Genomic DNA, 15,812 nt, shown 5'->3' on the forward strand with positions numbered 1-15,812 from the left:
AATGATCCATAGACAACTGTTAGTCTGCTCTAGAACGCGTTCTTAAATTCGTTATTGTTTTCGTTATTAAATGTTCGTGCAAGCTGTCCCTGGTTTCTGGCCTTCTAATCTCAGTGAAGCGTGGCCTTATCACCTGTTTCACAAATCCTTTCGCATGAATTGGTTAGTTGGTTCATGATTCGATGAAAAGACAGCGCTACCGTACGGGACGAAACGAAATAGAGCCCACAGAGTTCTATCTGTGTACTTCTTGTTTCATCCTGTCTGGTAGCACCGCTTTTTTTTATTTATTCAGCAATCTATGTTGCATAGTGGGGCGGTAAGGCAGGACCCGATTTGCTTATGGCTTTGGAACCAGTGATAGGACGCGCAATGCGTGAGCCGTTTTATAGCAGGAATGTATGGCCAACATACGCAGGGATCTCGTTAATGCAGATGGTGGTCTTCTCTTTGCGATGCACTTACCTTGTCTGAACACCAGACGGACTCGTTGCCTTCTGGATCAACATCCGGGGCGTATACGGCGAGGTGAACCAGCTTTCGCGACAGTCCTTCACTCAGGATTTGCTGAAGAGCTGCCTTGCCTATAAAATCTGCGGCCTTCTTCATCCTGACGAATGGTCCGAGACCGGCTTCAAATGGGTTGGTGTCAACAGTCATCTATGAGCGTGTTTAAAAACACAAGAACGTATACATAAAAATTACAACACTATAGAAGCGCGGGAGATTGGGAAGCGGTAGCCATTTAACAAGGGGGAGGGGAGGGGGAACAGCTTAAGAGCGCTCAAAATTGCTAACAACAACGCAAACGTATGATGCTATAGCTGTTCTGAGGCCTTCATACGAGCAAAATCTTTTTAGTCTAGAGTACAAAAAAAAAAAAAAAGGGGGGGGGGGGGAAGGCGATTCTGAGGTCAATGAAAGATGAAGTCTTCTTGAGCGAGTTTGGGGTGAAAATTTATTGTGAGAGACGCGCTGGAAGAACACCGTTTGATCAACGTCAACAAGATTGAGGTTAACTCACTTTCAGAACTTTAATGCATTAGCATTCTTTGGGTATTTCACGCGCTTTCAGGGTGCTTTCTATGTATGTTTGTACCTAACAACTCGCGAAGAAAGATCTTTGTCTTTAATAAATAAATAAATAAATAAATAAATAAATAAATAAATAAATAAATAAATAAATAAATAAATAAATAAATAAATAAATAAATAAATAAATAAATAAATAAATAAATAATAAATAAATAAATAAATAAATAAATAAATAAATAATAAATAAATAAATAAATAAATAAATAAATAAATAAATAAATAAATAAATAAATACACAACGAGCACATCTATGCGCTCGTTTGTTTACTTACGTCGGCACCCCAAAGCCTGAAGCCTTTCTCGATGCGTAGGCTGTTCAGAGCGTACGTTCCGAAATCTTTGATGTCATAGGGCTCGCCGAATCGGAGCAGTTGGTTGTACAGTGCGGCGGTGTGCTTTCTGTCGTGATAGAGTTCCCATCCAAGTTCACCTAAAATGCACAAAGAAAAAAAAGAAAAGAAAAACCGTCCCGCGGGTGTGTACTCTACTCGACTGAGAGCGTTAGTATAATCCGTGTGACCAGCTGTGTGCTTTCGGCATTGTCCCTGGATTAAAACATTTACCACAGCGTCCGTCCTATTGCGTAAACAGGGCACTTGGAAACAGACCATGTTGTATCGCTTGTGGGATAGGCCTAGCGATTTGCCAAATTCGTACACATGTCTCACTGGAATGACTGACAGGCCCACATGCTAGAGAGAGAGAGAGAGAGAGAGAGAGAGAGAGAGAGAGAGATAGATAGATAGATAGATAGATAGATAGATAGATAGATAGATAGATAGATAGATAGATAGATAGATAGATAGATAGATAGATAGATAGATAGATAGATAGATAGATCTGTCGCATAGAGAAAAGATGCGTTATTGCTGCTTCCCTGTAGGAAGCACCCACGTGCGACGCATCATGCTGTGACGATGCATTCACAAACCTTCTTTCTGTCTGCTCTATGTGCGCCGTGCTTGACAGACTGGTAAATCGTCTACTGTCAGCACAGAAAGCTTAAGCTAGTGCTCTCAACTGAGTAACTCCGAGCGGAAGGCTGTATCTGCGCTGCTTAAGTTTGTAAGGTCTACAAGCCTACTTGACAGACTTATAGATTGCCTGCTACTGCTAGATTGTGTATGCGATTTAGTTCGTTATTGCGCTTTTCCTTTTCCGTTCCCATTCCCTTACTCTCTATATTTTGTCCCCTTCCCGCTGTGCAGGATAGCCAACCGGATCTACCTCTGATTAACCTCCCAGCCTTTCTATACATAATCTCTCCCTCTTTCTTGAAACTTAACTGCATACAAAACTATAGAAGCATGAGCTTGATGTGGGCGAGTTGGTGTAACCTACTCAGAAACTATAGAAACTATAGAAACAATTACAGCAGAACATGCCTTTCTCCTTTTTTTCCTAATGACTTTTTTCTGCAACTTCGTTTTTCCGCTGACAGCTTTCTTTTTTAACAACGCATTTTGCTTGGACAAAGCCTTATTTACAGAATAAAGTATCTAAGAGTTGTAAAATAGAAATTGAAAAAGGCAACGCCATTTGTATCGCTCCGTAATAATTCCCGGCCACGCTTTTTTTTTTTTCTTTTTCGTTTTCGTTTTCGATTGCACGATCGTGTGGATTTCGCGCAGCGCCGGATGCTGTTTCGTGGGTGCTATACTGGAACCGCACCACGTGATTGTCATTGCCTGATGTTTCTTGGTGAAAGGTACGGCGCGGGCTTTGAGGCACAATTGCCGCAGTATTATTACAGTCGTGCCCTGTTATTACCGGCTTTGTTAACATAGACGACTCGAATTACGGACAATTTATGCGGGTACCAAAGTTCTCCGATGAGTTTGCAGCTCGTTATTGTGGAAACTCGCCGTCTGGACAGTGGACAGGGCAGAAACATACGAAGCCCGTAGAAGACTATGTATTTTTGTCTCGTTGATATGAACAGCGTCGGTATGGTGATCTCCTCTAAATGAAAGGAGCTGAAGGCCCCGCCCCGCACATACTGGCGGTGAAACTCGGAGGATGTGCCGCCGGCTGTAGTATCGCTGTTGGCACGGCAGTATTAGTCAGTGTCTGTATCGCTGCGACAACCACGTGATAGCTTCGGTACTCAGGCGCCCTCCGAAGCGTACGTGTTTCTGAGACGAAAACTGGGTTTTCCACGTATTACAGGTGACATGTTTTTTTTCGACCTACGTGCTAGCTTCGCCAACAAGCTGTAACTGTACATACTGCACATCCCTTCATCTTCTGTTTTATTGAATGTATTTCAGTGAAAGATGCGTCGTTGGGAAATACATCAATGAAAAGGCTGCAGTCACAACCCTCGTGGTCCCCGAAGCGCTTCAAGCTGCATTGCGATTTTCGTAAATATGGTGGTGACCTGTATAACTTGCTAAGATGTTGTCTAACTTCAATTTCAATGCGCAGTGCTATGCGCAAAAATAAACCTTAAAGGGGCCCTGAACCACTTTTTATCGCAGTAGAAAAAGGTATTTCAAGTGAAAATAACTCCGTTCAGCAGAAGCGGAGTTATTGGCAATCAAACACGGCCTCCACTATGCTCCCGTTCCTTCTTGAAAGCCTTGCACTGTGAAGGCTACGGCGGAGTGGGGCGGGGTCACAACGCCCCGCCTTCTAAATGTCACCATGGTACGCAGTTCAGATTTCATTCTGAATGTTAACGTAGACGCCACGACTCCCGATTTTGATGCCTACGGCGTGCTGAACGTAAGCCAAACGCGGTTGTCCTGAGCGAGTCACGGTGCGCTTAGCCACTGGACTCATGGCGGCACCCCGCGGCGACCGCGGTATCTAGGCTACGTAGCCGACCGCAGCTACCAATAGCAGCCGTGTACAGGAACCCACTTTATTACGAAATGAAGCGTCCAGAAAAGAGTGAGGAACATCGCTTCTGATGAAAAGAGAGCGTTTCAGAGAAAGGTGACTTCGCGCTCCGCTTGCGAGCTCCACGCACCGCGTACGACAGCAAAACTTAGCTGAGATGTTCACAGCAGCGTATGCTACCCTCGGACTCCTCGTATGTTATTTCACCAAGCCCGAGGGGTGGTTCAGGACCCCTTTAATTACAGTGCTTTTTCTCAAAAATGTTCTTTGTTTCACGTCAACATTTATTATTATGGATGACCCGCTTTGCAAGCAGCAGTGGTAGCTAACCAAGTTGTCAACATTAACGAAGCGCGACTGTATTATTTTTTTTAAGCGAAGGCAGAGGTGCACTTTCACGACAATGGAAGAACCTGCAGTTTGTTTTCTTTCTTTTTTTTTTTTTAATCCAGTCGTAAAGAGTGCACCACTGTATGCTTGCCTTTACTGAGGTGAAGCTGCCGTTAGAGGAGACGTGCGCTTCAGTTCAGCACAAGCTCGAGCGTCAATTATGAACGGCGCTCTCGAGTTCCTCTGCGCATGCAAATATCGCACCACTGTGTGAACAGCGACCGTGAACACGTGTAGCACGTCCGCAAATGGGCGACGATTCGGTGCAAGGAAGGCTAGTACCACCCGCGCCACCCGACGGCACGCGTGAAGCTACAGACGCTTATCGAGCGGGAGCGAGACGTTATACGCTTACCGGTGTAGGATACTCGCATGGCGGTCACGGGAATGCCAGAGACGCTCATCTGCCTGGCGTGCAGGAATGGGAATTTGTCGTCGCTTAGGGGCACGTCTGTGAGCGACGCCAGGACGTTAGCCGAATGCGGACCCGCTATGCCGAGCGCTGCTACGCTGTCCGTGACGTTATCAATCTTGACGTCGTCCATCTTCCAGAGCCTGAGGTGATCGTCCATCCACCTGCGACAGGAAGGTTGGTGGCTTTCAGAGCGTGCATTGCGTTTGGTTAGGGTACTTAACCTGCCGGACAGCCCAGGCTACGATAGTGTAAACCTTTCTTATATAATATGTAACCAGAAGTTTTTCTTCCAATTCGCGTAACGATGACGCAAATATTTATTAGAAGTGTGCTTAGCAGGAGAGAGCCATGAAATGCATGAGATGCGGCGCGTTGTTTGGCATTATATGATATATACTCGTACGTGTCCAAGAACATTATACTGTCACGTATTTCCTATCGGCGTTCCTTTTTGCATTGTATTCGTGACGGGCTGTTGGGCATTACCTGACAATGTCTCTCAGCTGCCCTCACCTCTTGTTAAGCATGCGCGGATACTTGCGCCGGGACTGTCTGACCTTGCGAACTCATGAGGAGGAGGAGGAGAGAAAGAGAGAAAGCAGGGATGTTAATCAGAAAAGCGTCTGGTTGGCTACCAGACTGGGGGATGGGAAAGAGGGAATAGAAAGATGAGATAGAGAGGAGGGGGGGGGGGGGAGACGCGGTGAGCTCGCGCATGCACGCGGAGGGCCTGCCCAATTCAAAGGCGTTCACATAGCCCAGTCGCCTTCAAGAAAGACAGCTCATGACAAAGTCAAGTATAGTACAAGGTGACGCTCTCATGAAATTTTGGGCTATCGATGTTGGGAAAGAAACCTACAGCAGGTGTAGGTTCACGGCATGACTAGGATATCACAAATGCTTCTGTACTTCGGGGCAGCCTTGCCTGAAGTCGTGAAGCTCCGAGCCGGATCCCGTGATGACGAAGTAGCGATTTTCCTCCAGCCTGGTCACCGTCACCTCGGCGTAGACTCTACCTCTGGGCGTCAGCATGTGCGAGATGTTGATGGAGTTCACCTGTGCACCATTGCGGCACGAGCACATTTATATAGGGAAATTTGTCGGGTTACACATCCACCAATACAGCTGCGCAGTTCAGATGGCGGAGAGCAAGCCCACGTTGTCATTTGGAAAGATTCGCTATAGTTGCTGATTATGCGGTCGATTTGTACTTGCGTGGATTGATAGAATCGGGCCGTTGACTCAGATTCCGGTTTTAGGTTAATATTATGTGTTAACTACGGATGTGTTCATCATTCATAAACTGATGTTTCAAAAGGAAGGAGGTTATGACCGAATATCTGCTATCAGCGCAGTGATGACTTAAGAACATTATAGGTAGAAGGGAAATATCGAATTAAAACTGCAATTCTTGGTGCTGTTAAACAAGCAAGCAAGCAAACAAAAAAAATGTACGTTTTTCAATTGCGCAGCGATGTCACTGACGCTCCCGTCTCATGTACATCGCGTTCCTTTGACTTTTTCTGCAATAATTGTTATCTTCAGACATAAGCAGTGTTTCCTTTAATGCGAAAAAATACAACTTGCCGAGAATCACGTACAATCAACCACAAAAGTATACGGACCACGGGATCCCAAACAACGTTCAATTCGCGAGCAGCCTGTAGCAGTATCTAGTAAAACTGTATACGGCAATGTTGTTAGCATATTCTAGCCGAGTCCCGAAATGCAATTACAAGGCCGGCGTTGCTGAGGCGGTCGAGATGTTCAGCTTTTTCTCAGATTTCATGGTCCGTAATATTCCACGGCTGACTGTACTTCTACGGCACTCTCCTTAATCACGTGCGTACGAGATTTTGAACGATCTGATATATTTTTGCGCGTAAGGAAAAGTGTCAAGGACGGTTGACGCCGCATACACGCTGCGCTTCCGAGACGTTCTACCGCATTTACAATCTTGTATCTCTGCGCCTGCAGTCTCGATCGAACCCGCCACATTTTCTCCTGTCAGGAATGCGTCGACTCACCGCGGGCAGTTTGTTCGCCAGAAGCTTGTCGAGGAATCGACTGGCTCCCTTGCCGGTCACTTCAAACTTGGCGAACGGCGTCAGGTCGATGACGCCAACACTGTCGAGGACACTGCGACACTCGCGCTTCATAGGCTCGAACCAGTTGCTGCGCCGGAAACTAGGGTGGTAGCCGCTGACGTCACCAGGCTGGGAGAACCACGCTGGCTGCTCCCAACCTTGGAGTGTGAAGGAGAGCAGTGCCGTGAGTGAACCAGTCCGTGTCTAACTTACGCATCCCGTCATCTGTATAACTATACCGACAAACGTGCTCACTTAGCAGTGTTTTGGGACGGGAGTTTGCACTGAGGCTACGCCCGCGTGCTCGCTCTCCCATCAGTGTTCAGAGTAGAGTTAATTGTAATGACATAGGAAGACGGTGTCCACATAAAGGATGCCATAAATGTGGGACACATGAAGGACACATAAAAGCAGTGGCCATGTTTCAGCATCTAGGATACATAAATCACGGTAACATAAAAGATACATAAAGGACGGACACATGATGGAAACATAAAAACGATGGCTAAATTTCAACGTCTAGGATACATAAGGGACGGTAACATTAAGGATACAAAGCACGGACACATGAAGGAAACATAAACGCAGTGACCAAATTTCAACATGTAGGAAACATAAAGGACGTTTCCTCGTGTGACCTCCAGCAAAAATACAGTAAACATATAGGATATCACCATTGTCATAAGGGAGCACACGTCCGACTGATCCATCTCACTTGTGGTGGAATATGAATGTATGCAAAATATGAATGAATATGAAATATGAATGTATGCGCACAACAGGCGATGCAGTTACTCACCGGCGTGGAATCCCATCTCGGCTCCTCGCTCGACGAGCTGGTCGTGGATCCCGCTCACCCGCTCCGTCGGCCTTCCGGCCCAGCGTTCTTCCTTCGGGAACGTGAAGCTGTTGTTCATGCCGTACGTTTCCTTCGACTTGGAGAACAGGTACGATCTGCAAAGAATTAAGAAGGAAAAAATGAAGAATGAGTGAGTATTGTGGCTCGTCGATATAGCTTTATTTTCGTGCTTATATTAAAATGTGACATGCAAGTAATCAAACAGGCGTAGTTAGCACCTACACACTCACCGGTAGTATATTCAGTGCATATCTGCTTTTGTCTAAGATGCAAATGTTTGTAGGTTTCAGGGACGCTGAAGTTTGAGCCGTAATCGGGACCTCGGAAATTTATCGCAAGCATTATTAGGCTTCGCTTTATTATTCGTCACTCGTTGCTTGTACACTCAGTAAAATTTCGTCTGTGGTGTCTTCGCCATCGTCGACCTCACTGTGTCTCTCGGCTATGGTCAACGCTGCTAAGTACGGTCGTTGACCCCGTGAGCGAGCATGAATGCGTGTAACGATGCTTGGTAGCTCCGCGTCTGGTTGCGACGGTGCGTTAGCGTCTACCTGTCGACTCGAAGCAAAACTAGCTCACAGACTAGCTCCTTCTGCTCGCAAAGCGCCGAACCAGTGGTTATAACCAGATGCCACACGGTCTTCGAAATCTGCCACGTGGCGCGTTGCTGCGGGAAGGAGATCTCGGAGGCTCCCGCCTGCTCCGGATTTCGAAACCATGGAACACGAGGAAACAACAACAACAACAACAACAACAACAACAACAACAACAACAACAACAACAACAACAACAACAACAACAACAACAACAACAACAACAACAACAACAACAACAACAACAACAACAACAACAACAACAACAACGGTTCAGTGTTAAAAAAATGTGGTTGATCCCTCTTATATAGGAATCGGTATAGAACACGAAAGTGAAACGTGTCTTCACAGAAGTAGTGTAATGTTTATTGCACATTGATATATAATGTCTATTGGTGTTTTGTGGCTAAAGCGCCCTTAGGCGTTGATGCACCCACGCTGACGCCTGGTGGCACGTCTCCTCCATCACGACTACCAACGTCGATGACCATGAGCAACCGTCGTGCATATGGAAGCTGCACTACGCTGCACACGCTAGCACAACGCGAAAGACGAAGCACGTAACTGACACACTAATACAACGCGCAAGACAAAGCACGTAACTGAATCGTCACCGAGTCAAATCAGCGCGTACAGCGCGTCGTAATTGCAGCCTCCGCGATCAACTTCAGAAACATTTTCAGAGCTAATTGCGGAGGCCACGCTCCGCTGTGCTGAGTACGGTGAACGCCAACTAGTAGTGCTTCTGCGAGAACGCGTTGGTAGTGCTTCTTGATGCCAGCGTCCCTTCGAATGCTGGCATCGAGGCGTCGTAGTGCTGAGTAGGGAGCCTACATGCAACACCGTTTTATGTAGGCTCCCTAGTGCTGAGACCACCGAAGCGTTCACTGTCGGTGCGCGTTAGTGTCATAATGCAGTACTTCTCTTTTCTGCTCGTAGGTGGCGGCACCGCCCCGAGCAAGAGCGCGGGTACACGGAGGAGTGTTAGATATATAAGGCGCGTCTGTGTAGCTCTCTGCAAATGCGTTTGTGGCGCAATGGGTTAAACGCTCGGCGATCTATCGTCGCGGACCGAGAGGTCGTGAGTTCGATTTCCAAATTTTGCATGTTTGTGGAACTTTTTCTTCTGGTTTCTTTCTTTGTATTATGTTCGTGTATGTTCGTGTGACGTATTTCCGTGACGGAAATACGTCAGTGAAGTCTTGGTGGACCCCGGCATAAAACACTTTCGTGTTAAAAACGAAATTGTGAGTTTGAGCGTCCCTAAACTGCACAGTGAGTTACGATGGACGCTGCAGTGAAGGGCTCTGGATTAATTTTGACCTCTTGGGGTTCTTTAACCTGCCTCCTTTACTGTCTTTAACGTCTTTAACAATTGCGTACACGACCGTTTTTGCATTCCACCGCCACTAAAATATAGCCGCCGGAGCCGGGATCAAAGCCGCGACCTCGTGATCAGCAGCGCAACACCAATAAGGTCCAATGTAAGAAAAGCGAGAAGAGGAGGCTATTCGCCAGCTGAGATATGCTGTCTGCGAAACATTGGTGCATAGCTAGGAGAAGTTAATGGTCATGTGTTTTACGAGCACTGTCGTGGTCCCCGCTATTCTTACGCGTAGGGCGCAGCTTCGTCGCAGAAGCCACTTGTAGTGCGACGTTGTTTACTATTGACGCACCTTGTGGCCCATTTTCCAAACCGACCCGGATCAGTTTCAACGAGGTCGTAAGGCGGCTCTCCCTTTGTCATCCACTCTGCCAGATACCGGCCCGCTCCTCCGGAGTGAATGATTCCGTACCTGTAAATTAAAACGCGAAAATTAGTATTTCTATATAACTTTCTTCTATGAAATTGACCTAGCAAATAAACAAACTAAAACTATACGAAATGTTGTGGCAAAAATTTGCTGAAAAAACGCAGCCGCCGCGCATATATCAGTCAAAAAACTACTTGACAGGATACAATCGAAATGTCTATCCTGTTTCGTAACGAACTGTTGTCGTCAAATCAAAAGCATTTCTCGTAGCGGCGGAAATTGCCATTGTACCGACAGAAATTTCTTTAGTTTGCAGTCTGAAGTCCTTCCCTCGCAACACAGCCTATATTGTCGTAGGGGCAGCATTTTTTTCTCGCATAAGCCTAACGTCTTGCTGCTGACAAGGCTTCTTCTGTCGTGAAGGTAGAAAACTATGTCGTAGCGACACGACGTCACGCTTACGACATCAATTCCACCTATGTTCTGGGACATTCCTTGTAATCTTTTTCAGCTGGTACACGCACTTTAAAGCACAGAAGCCACTAACTAAATTTCCTCGCTTCACGGGCCCTCAACGTGGCACCGTTGTCTACTATTATACATTTGATACCGTTCCCGGTAAGCGTATTATATAAAAGTCAATAAATTATTTTCCACATGCAAACCTGTTCGCATTACAGTGCTACAGCAGCCAGAGCGCAATCAGTAGTTTTCATCTCATATATATACGTTTATCAGTGAAGAAAAGAATCACAGGAGCCGGCACAGAAATAGTTAAAAACATAGAAGCACGTAGGAAAAACATATAACAGGACTTTACTGACGTTCCGGCTGGGGTCCTGCCTTCATCAAGGATATATATATATATATATATATATATATATATATATATATATATATATATATATATATGTTCTTTCCCTTTACGGAATGGACGACGAATAATTCATTATATGTATGAATGGGAAAAGAAATACAGATTTGAGAATGATGTAGAATAAACGCTCACGCAAATCCAACGGCCACCCAGTAGTTCGGGAATCGAGGAATGGGTCCGATGCAGGGCAGGCTGTCAGCCGTGTACGTGATGGGCCCGGATACCGTGGTGCGGATCTCAGCCGTCCTCAGCGCCGGCACCAGCTCCATGGCGGACTCGATGTGCTCCGTGAGACGGTCCAGGTCCGGGTTGAACAGCTCCTTGCCGAAGCCTGCCACGCGGTGAAGACAGGCGTGACTTGTCGCAGTGCCCGTGTCACGTACCTGTGAACTCTCCCGAATTTCCCGTGAAGTTTACGAATTCGGCAGGATGCGTTGACGGGCTAGCTGGTGCGTATTCATAACGACTTCTAGCGCAAACAGGACGACATAGGAAAGGAGACAGGACAATGCACTACTATCGACTGATATCTTTGTTAATCTTCCTTTTCTACAGTTATTTGTATGATTTGTTCTTTTGATCTGTCCGTCATCACGGCATTTCAGCGCATATGCTCCTTTGGTTTGCTTTCTTATAAGTAGAGACCACGGTCGTAGAGGTGGAGCGTAATAAAGATGTAAGTTGAGAGTAGCATTTTGTCTTGTCTGCTTCCTTGTGTCGTCCTGTTTGCGACAAATTATTATTATTACGAATTCTGACTGCCTGTACAGTTTGATGAATGTTTCTTCAAATTTTAAGAAAAGAAAAATCAATTCCGTTAACCATAAAGTTTGGCTCGTTGGTCTCCGATTATAGAGATGCTCCGGTCTCCGATTTCCTGATTGTAAAATGACACCAGAGAGGTACCTGCTTAGATCAAATTTATTCAGAAAAGTTCCAGACGCAAGCGAAATCAGAAACAGCGAAGTTGCTAAAAAATGACCATGATCTAAAGAAACAGTGTGTTGCCTGTCAATTCGTGCTGTTCCACGTTTGCTGCTGCTCGTCTGTTGCATCTAAGGTAAATCGTTGTGTATCAAGTGCGTACGTATCTCACAAAAGGTGTGGGCTCAGGGCAAACTTAAAAAAAAAGAAAAAAAGACGTGTGTAATTTTCACCCCTCTTCTCCCTTCCAGTGTTATGTCGCAGCGATCTGTTTCGAATTTTAAGGTTTACAACATGTTGGCATGTATGCGCGTGTCAGCGAGTAGTTAGATGCAACGTGTTTTCCGACAGTAAAAAATGTTTACAGAAGAAAAGGAAAGACGGTGGATTCATTGTAATTTCTCTATTTGTTATTTCTTCCATGAACATTTTTGTTTTAAATGCCCGCCGCGGTGGCTCACTGGTTAAGGCGTTCTGCTACTGAGCACGAGGTCGCGTGTTCAATTCCTAGCCGCGGCGTCCACATTCTATGGAAGCGGTGGGCAATAACATTTGTGTACCGATCATTGGGTGCACGGAACTCCAGATGTCAAAAAAAGTCCGGATGCTTCCACTCCGACGTCTCTCATGAGCTGATAACCCGCTGTGCAGTTTCCGGTCGTAAAACCCCATATTTTTCTTAATAGCCGGAAAACATAGTACTTTATCCTAGGTCAACCAACTAAATACCTCCTTTCACCTGTAACCAAAGTCATAGAGTTGTAACCGGGAGTCATGACAAGGATTACGAAAGTGTCATGATCCCCCCCCCCCCCCCCCCCCCTTATCTCTAGTGAGGCCAATAATACATTGACGGGAGTATGTTGTGTACGAGATTATGTGCTCCAACTGCTAAACATTGTGCTTAAAATTGTATGGGGTCTGAATGACGGCGTGGGTTCTGGTACGCAGGATGAGACGTTTGATTTGTGGGAGTCGGCCTAACACCGCAAACACAAGAACTCAACTTTCCGATTCCCCCCCCCCCCCCCCCCCTTTTTTTTTCTTCTTTTAAGTAAAACGTCAAACGCTTCTTGCGTCGCTCAACGACAGCGCCAAAGAACCAGGATCACCCCACCCACCTTCTGAGTGACATAAATGAAATGTGAAGAAAACGTGGCAGAGACTTGTACATGTAGCAGTCACTATTACAGGTATATATAGCGCGATTTCTCACCGGGAGGTACCCTGTTGGTGACCCAGTCGTCGCATATCTTCATTTTGTCCTGGTGCTCGTAAGGACCTATGAGCAGGCCGTCGCGCTCTTGGCGCATGTAGAAGCCGCCTTCCAGGTGTCTGAGGACGGGTATTTCCTTCTGTAATGAGAAGGTGTCGCAGAAAAAAAAAAAGACAGCGATATTTGAGATCTGCGCAACTTTGGTCGGATACATTAGCCACAGAAAGAGAGAGAAAAAAATAAAGAAATACACGAAGGAAGGAAGGAAGGAAGGAAGAAAGAAAGCCATGACATGGGAAATTTGGCAGGGAAGTTAACCGGAAGATAGGTTTCTGGTTTTCTAACCTACACTGTGGAAGGGTAAAGTGGGAAAGAAAGACGGAAAGAATAGCGCAGAAGTAAATAAAATGTGCGGGAAGAGAAAATGGAAGAGGTGGGGAACGCCCGCGGGAGTATCAGAAGTATTGAAAGACAGACGATGAAGTTTAATATCATAGCTTCATGCGATATAACAAAACTAGCACATTACATGCTGATTTAGAAGAGGCTAAATTATCGTGACAGATTGGAACACAGGCAGTGCGAGAGGAGAAGGTTAGCCGGATACGTCGTCATGATGTCCTGACGCCCAGAAAAAAAAAAAAAAAGAAAGAAGATGCCAACCAAAAGCCAGCACTTCCCAGCACTCGTATATGCATGCAATATCATATTCCTTGCCCTTTCATTCCACCTTCTCTCTATCTCTGTCAGTGCCACCATTCCCTCTAGACAATTGAGGTTAACTTGCTACATCGCGCTTTGACCTTAGAGATGACAGGCGCACACGATCTTAGAGGCCACGAATGCGCAGGGAGGCGTGCAAGTGGCGAAGAGGGCAAGCTGCATGTGGCGAACAGGCGCGTACGTATTTGGCCTGTTTCGAATGGTCAGCGCGACGGACATAGTTGGCGCCGATTGTGGCATTAACGGATGTTCGCTCTAAAAGATGCTCTGAATTGCAGGTAGACGGACAGAACATGCGGTGTACGCTTTGATTACCGTGTTGTACCTTGAGATTCTTCACTTCTGGTATGGAGCTTGTGATGAAGTACTGATGATGGATGGGCACGAGCGGAAGGTCGACGCCTGCTAAGGCGTTTACCTCGTGGGCCCAAAATCCTGCGATACGAACAGTGCAGAGTGGCTATTGAAATAAACACACATGTTATCAGGCGGAAAAGTACGCAGAGGTAAGTGGACGATACAATGAAAGGCCTTTGCGCGTCCTTCGACAGTCTCAGAGAAACCCAATGTGATAAGCATCGCGGTGCAAAACAAACCTAACAGCTGCCTCTTCTTGCGTCGAATTATTTCACCTACATTCACGTGCGCATCGTTTCCATTTCATACCGCAACTAGCTGATCCCTGCATGGAATAAAACATTCATTACATAGTCGGGGCGACGCTTAATGTAGCGTGACGACGAGGTGATGGTTCTTAAGTACTACCTCATTAAACACATACACGCTCAGACACACTATACTACAGTATATATACTGGTCGCGCTTAGCGTCACGTCTGTACACGCTATACCTCATTTAGCAACGCGATGATATCCGTGTGCACGCGCGTGCTACGATTGCGCAGTAGGCTATAACTGACTAGAATGACAAAACTACATTCGCAGCAGTTAACTGCGTTTGTACTATAGTATATACCGTTTTCCGCCGCATTCCGCAGGCGAGCCGTATAGCGACGGTTGCAGTTCACTGGGAGGCACGAAGAAAATTTAATGCAGCATATTGCGTCACCTGAGCACGGTATTGAAAACTCTGTCGTCAAAAACGTCGTTCATTTCGTAAGCGTTAGCTTAAATATAATGTCATCATTCTCAGAACTTAAGGAGGCCAAATTTAGCTGTCAGGATGACTCGGCTATCGGAGGAAGCAGTGTGGACAGCAGACGTTGATTGATTGATGTGGTTTGAAGTTTCAAAGCAACACTTATTGTGGCTATGAGAGATGCCTTACAGTGGAGAACTGTGGATGAATTTTGACCACCCGGGGATATTTGACGAACACATAAATATACAGGGTGTATTTCTTTAGCTGCACCAAATTAAAAAATATAGCACACACATTTCATTTAGAACGTTTCGAAACTGGCTTGAAAATGCATCATTTATATCTGGAGGGTAGTAGAACACACCTATGATAACATTTCTGCTTGAGCATTGAAGTGAAATGAAAATGTTCTCTAGGCCTAAATGAAGGAATGTCAGTTGGGAACGGCAAGATTTTTTTTTTTTTTTTTTTTTTTTTACTATGAGCATGCCCCCTCCTCTGCAGTTGTGTCGATCACAATGAAAAGTGTTGTATGCAGATGTGGAAAGAAAATTTTTTTTATTGGAGATGGTAGCGTTTAACCACATTTTGGGCAGTACGTACTACAAGCGATGGCGAGCATGAATCAATGAGAGATGAAAGTGACACGTTTCTTGACATCACACTGCCAGTGTTGGTGTATGAGAATGACAGGTTGGTATAGAAGTGTTATTGGTGTGTGGTTGCGAAAGCTGTCTAGTTTCCTCACTTACAGAGAGCAGAGGTTCGGCTTGTCATTCCGAAACATGCTGCGACACATGCACTGCAAAGTTTGCTTCAGTGTCTCAAAAATACTCGTATGTGTCGCCGTTGACCAGGAATTTGTTAAGCACTAAGCGAATTAAGTGTGATCTGTGTCATACTAAATGCAAGCTTAAAAACAATAATAAAAATA

General features: G+C 45.7%; 1 protein-coding gene across 2 annotated transcripts in view; it reads right to left on the reverse strand.

The window, feature by feature from the left end:
• Positions 1 to 15,812, reverse strand: part of LOC119442633 (dimethylglycine dehydrogenase, mitochondrial) — a 36,062-nt gene that overhangs the window by 2,935 nt on the left and 17,315 nt on the right. For both annotated transcript variants that reach the window (XM_037707576.2, XM_049662272.1), the window contains 10 exons: positions 14,103 to 14,212; positions 13,055 to 13,193; positions 11,047 to 11,245; positions 9,960 to 10,079; positions 7,631 to 7,785; positions 6,772 to 6,989; positions 5,670 to 5,800; positions 4,685 to 4,905; positions 1,368 to 1,525; positions 466 to 660 (listed from right to left, as the gene is read on the reverse strand). In XM_037707576.2, coding sequence (XP_037563504.1) covers positions 466 to 660; positions 1,368 to 1,525; positions 4,685 to 4,905; positions 5,670 to 5,800; positions 6,772 to 6,989; positions 7,631 to 7,785; positions 9,960 to 10,079; positions 11,047 to 11,245; positions 13,055 to 13,193; positions 14,103 to 14,212 — 1,646 coding nt within the window. The remainder of the gene's footprint in view (positions 1 to 465; positions 661 to 1,367; positions 1,526 to 4,684; positions 4,906 to 5,669; positions 5,801 to 6,771; positions 6,990 to 7,630; positions 7,786 to 9,959; positions 10,080 to 11,046; positions 11,246 to 13,054; positions 13,194 to 14,102; positions 14,213 to 15,812) is intronic.

Source organism: Dermacentor silvarum, chromosome 2, assembly GCF_013339745.2.
Source record: "Dermacentor silvarum isolate Dsil-2018 chromosome 2, BIME_Dsil_1.4, whole genome shotgun sequence".
Classification (NCBI taxonomy): domain Eukaryota; kingdom Metazoa; phylum Arthropoda; class Arachnida; order Ixodida; family Ixodidae; genus Dermacentor; species Dermacentor silvarum.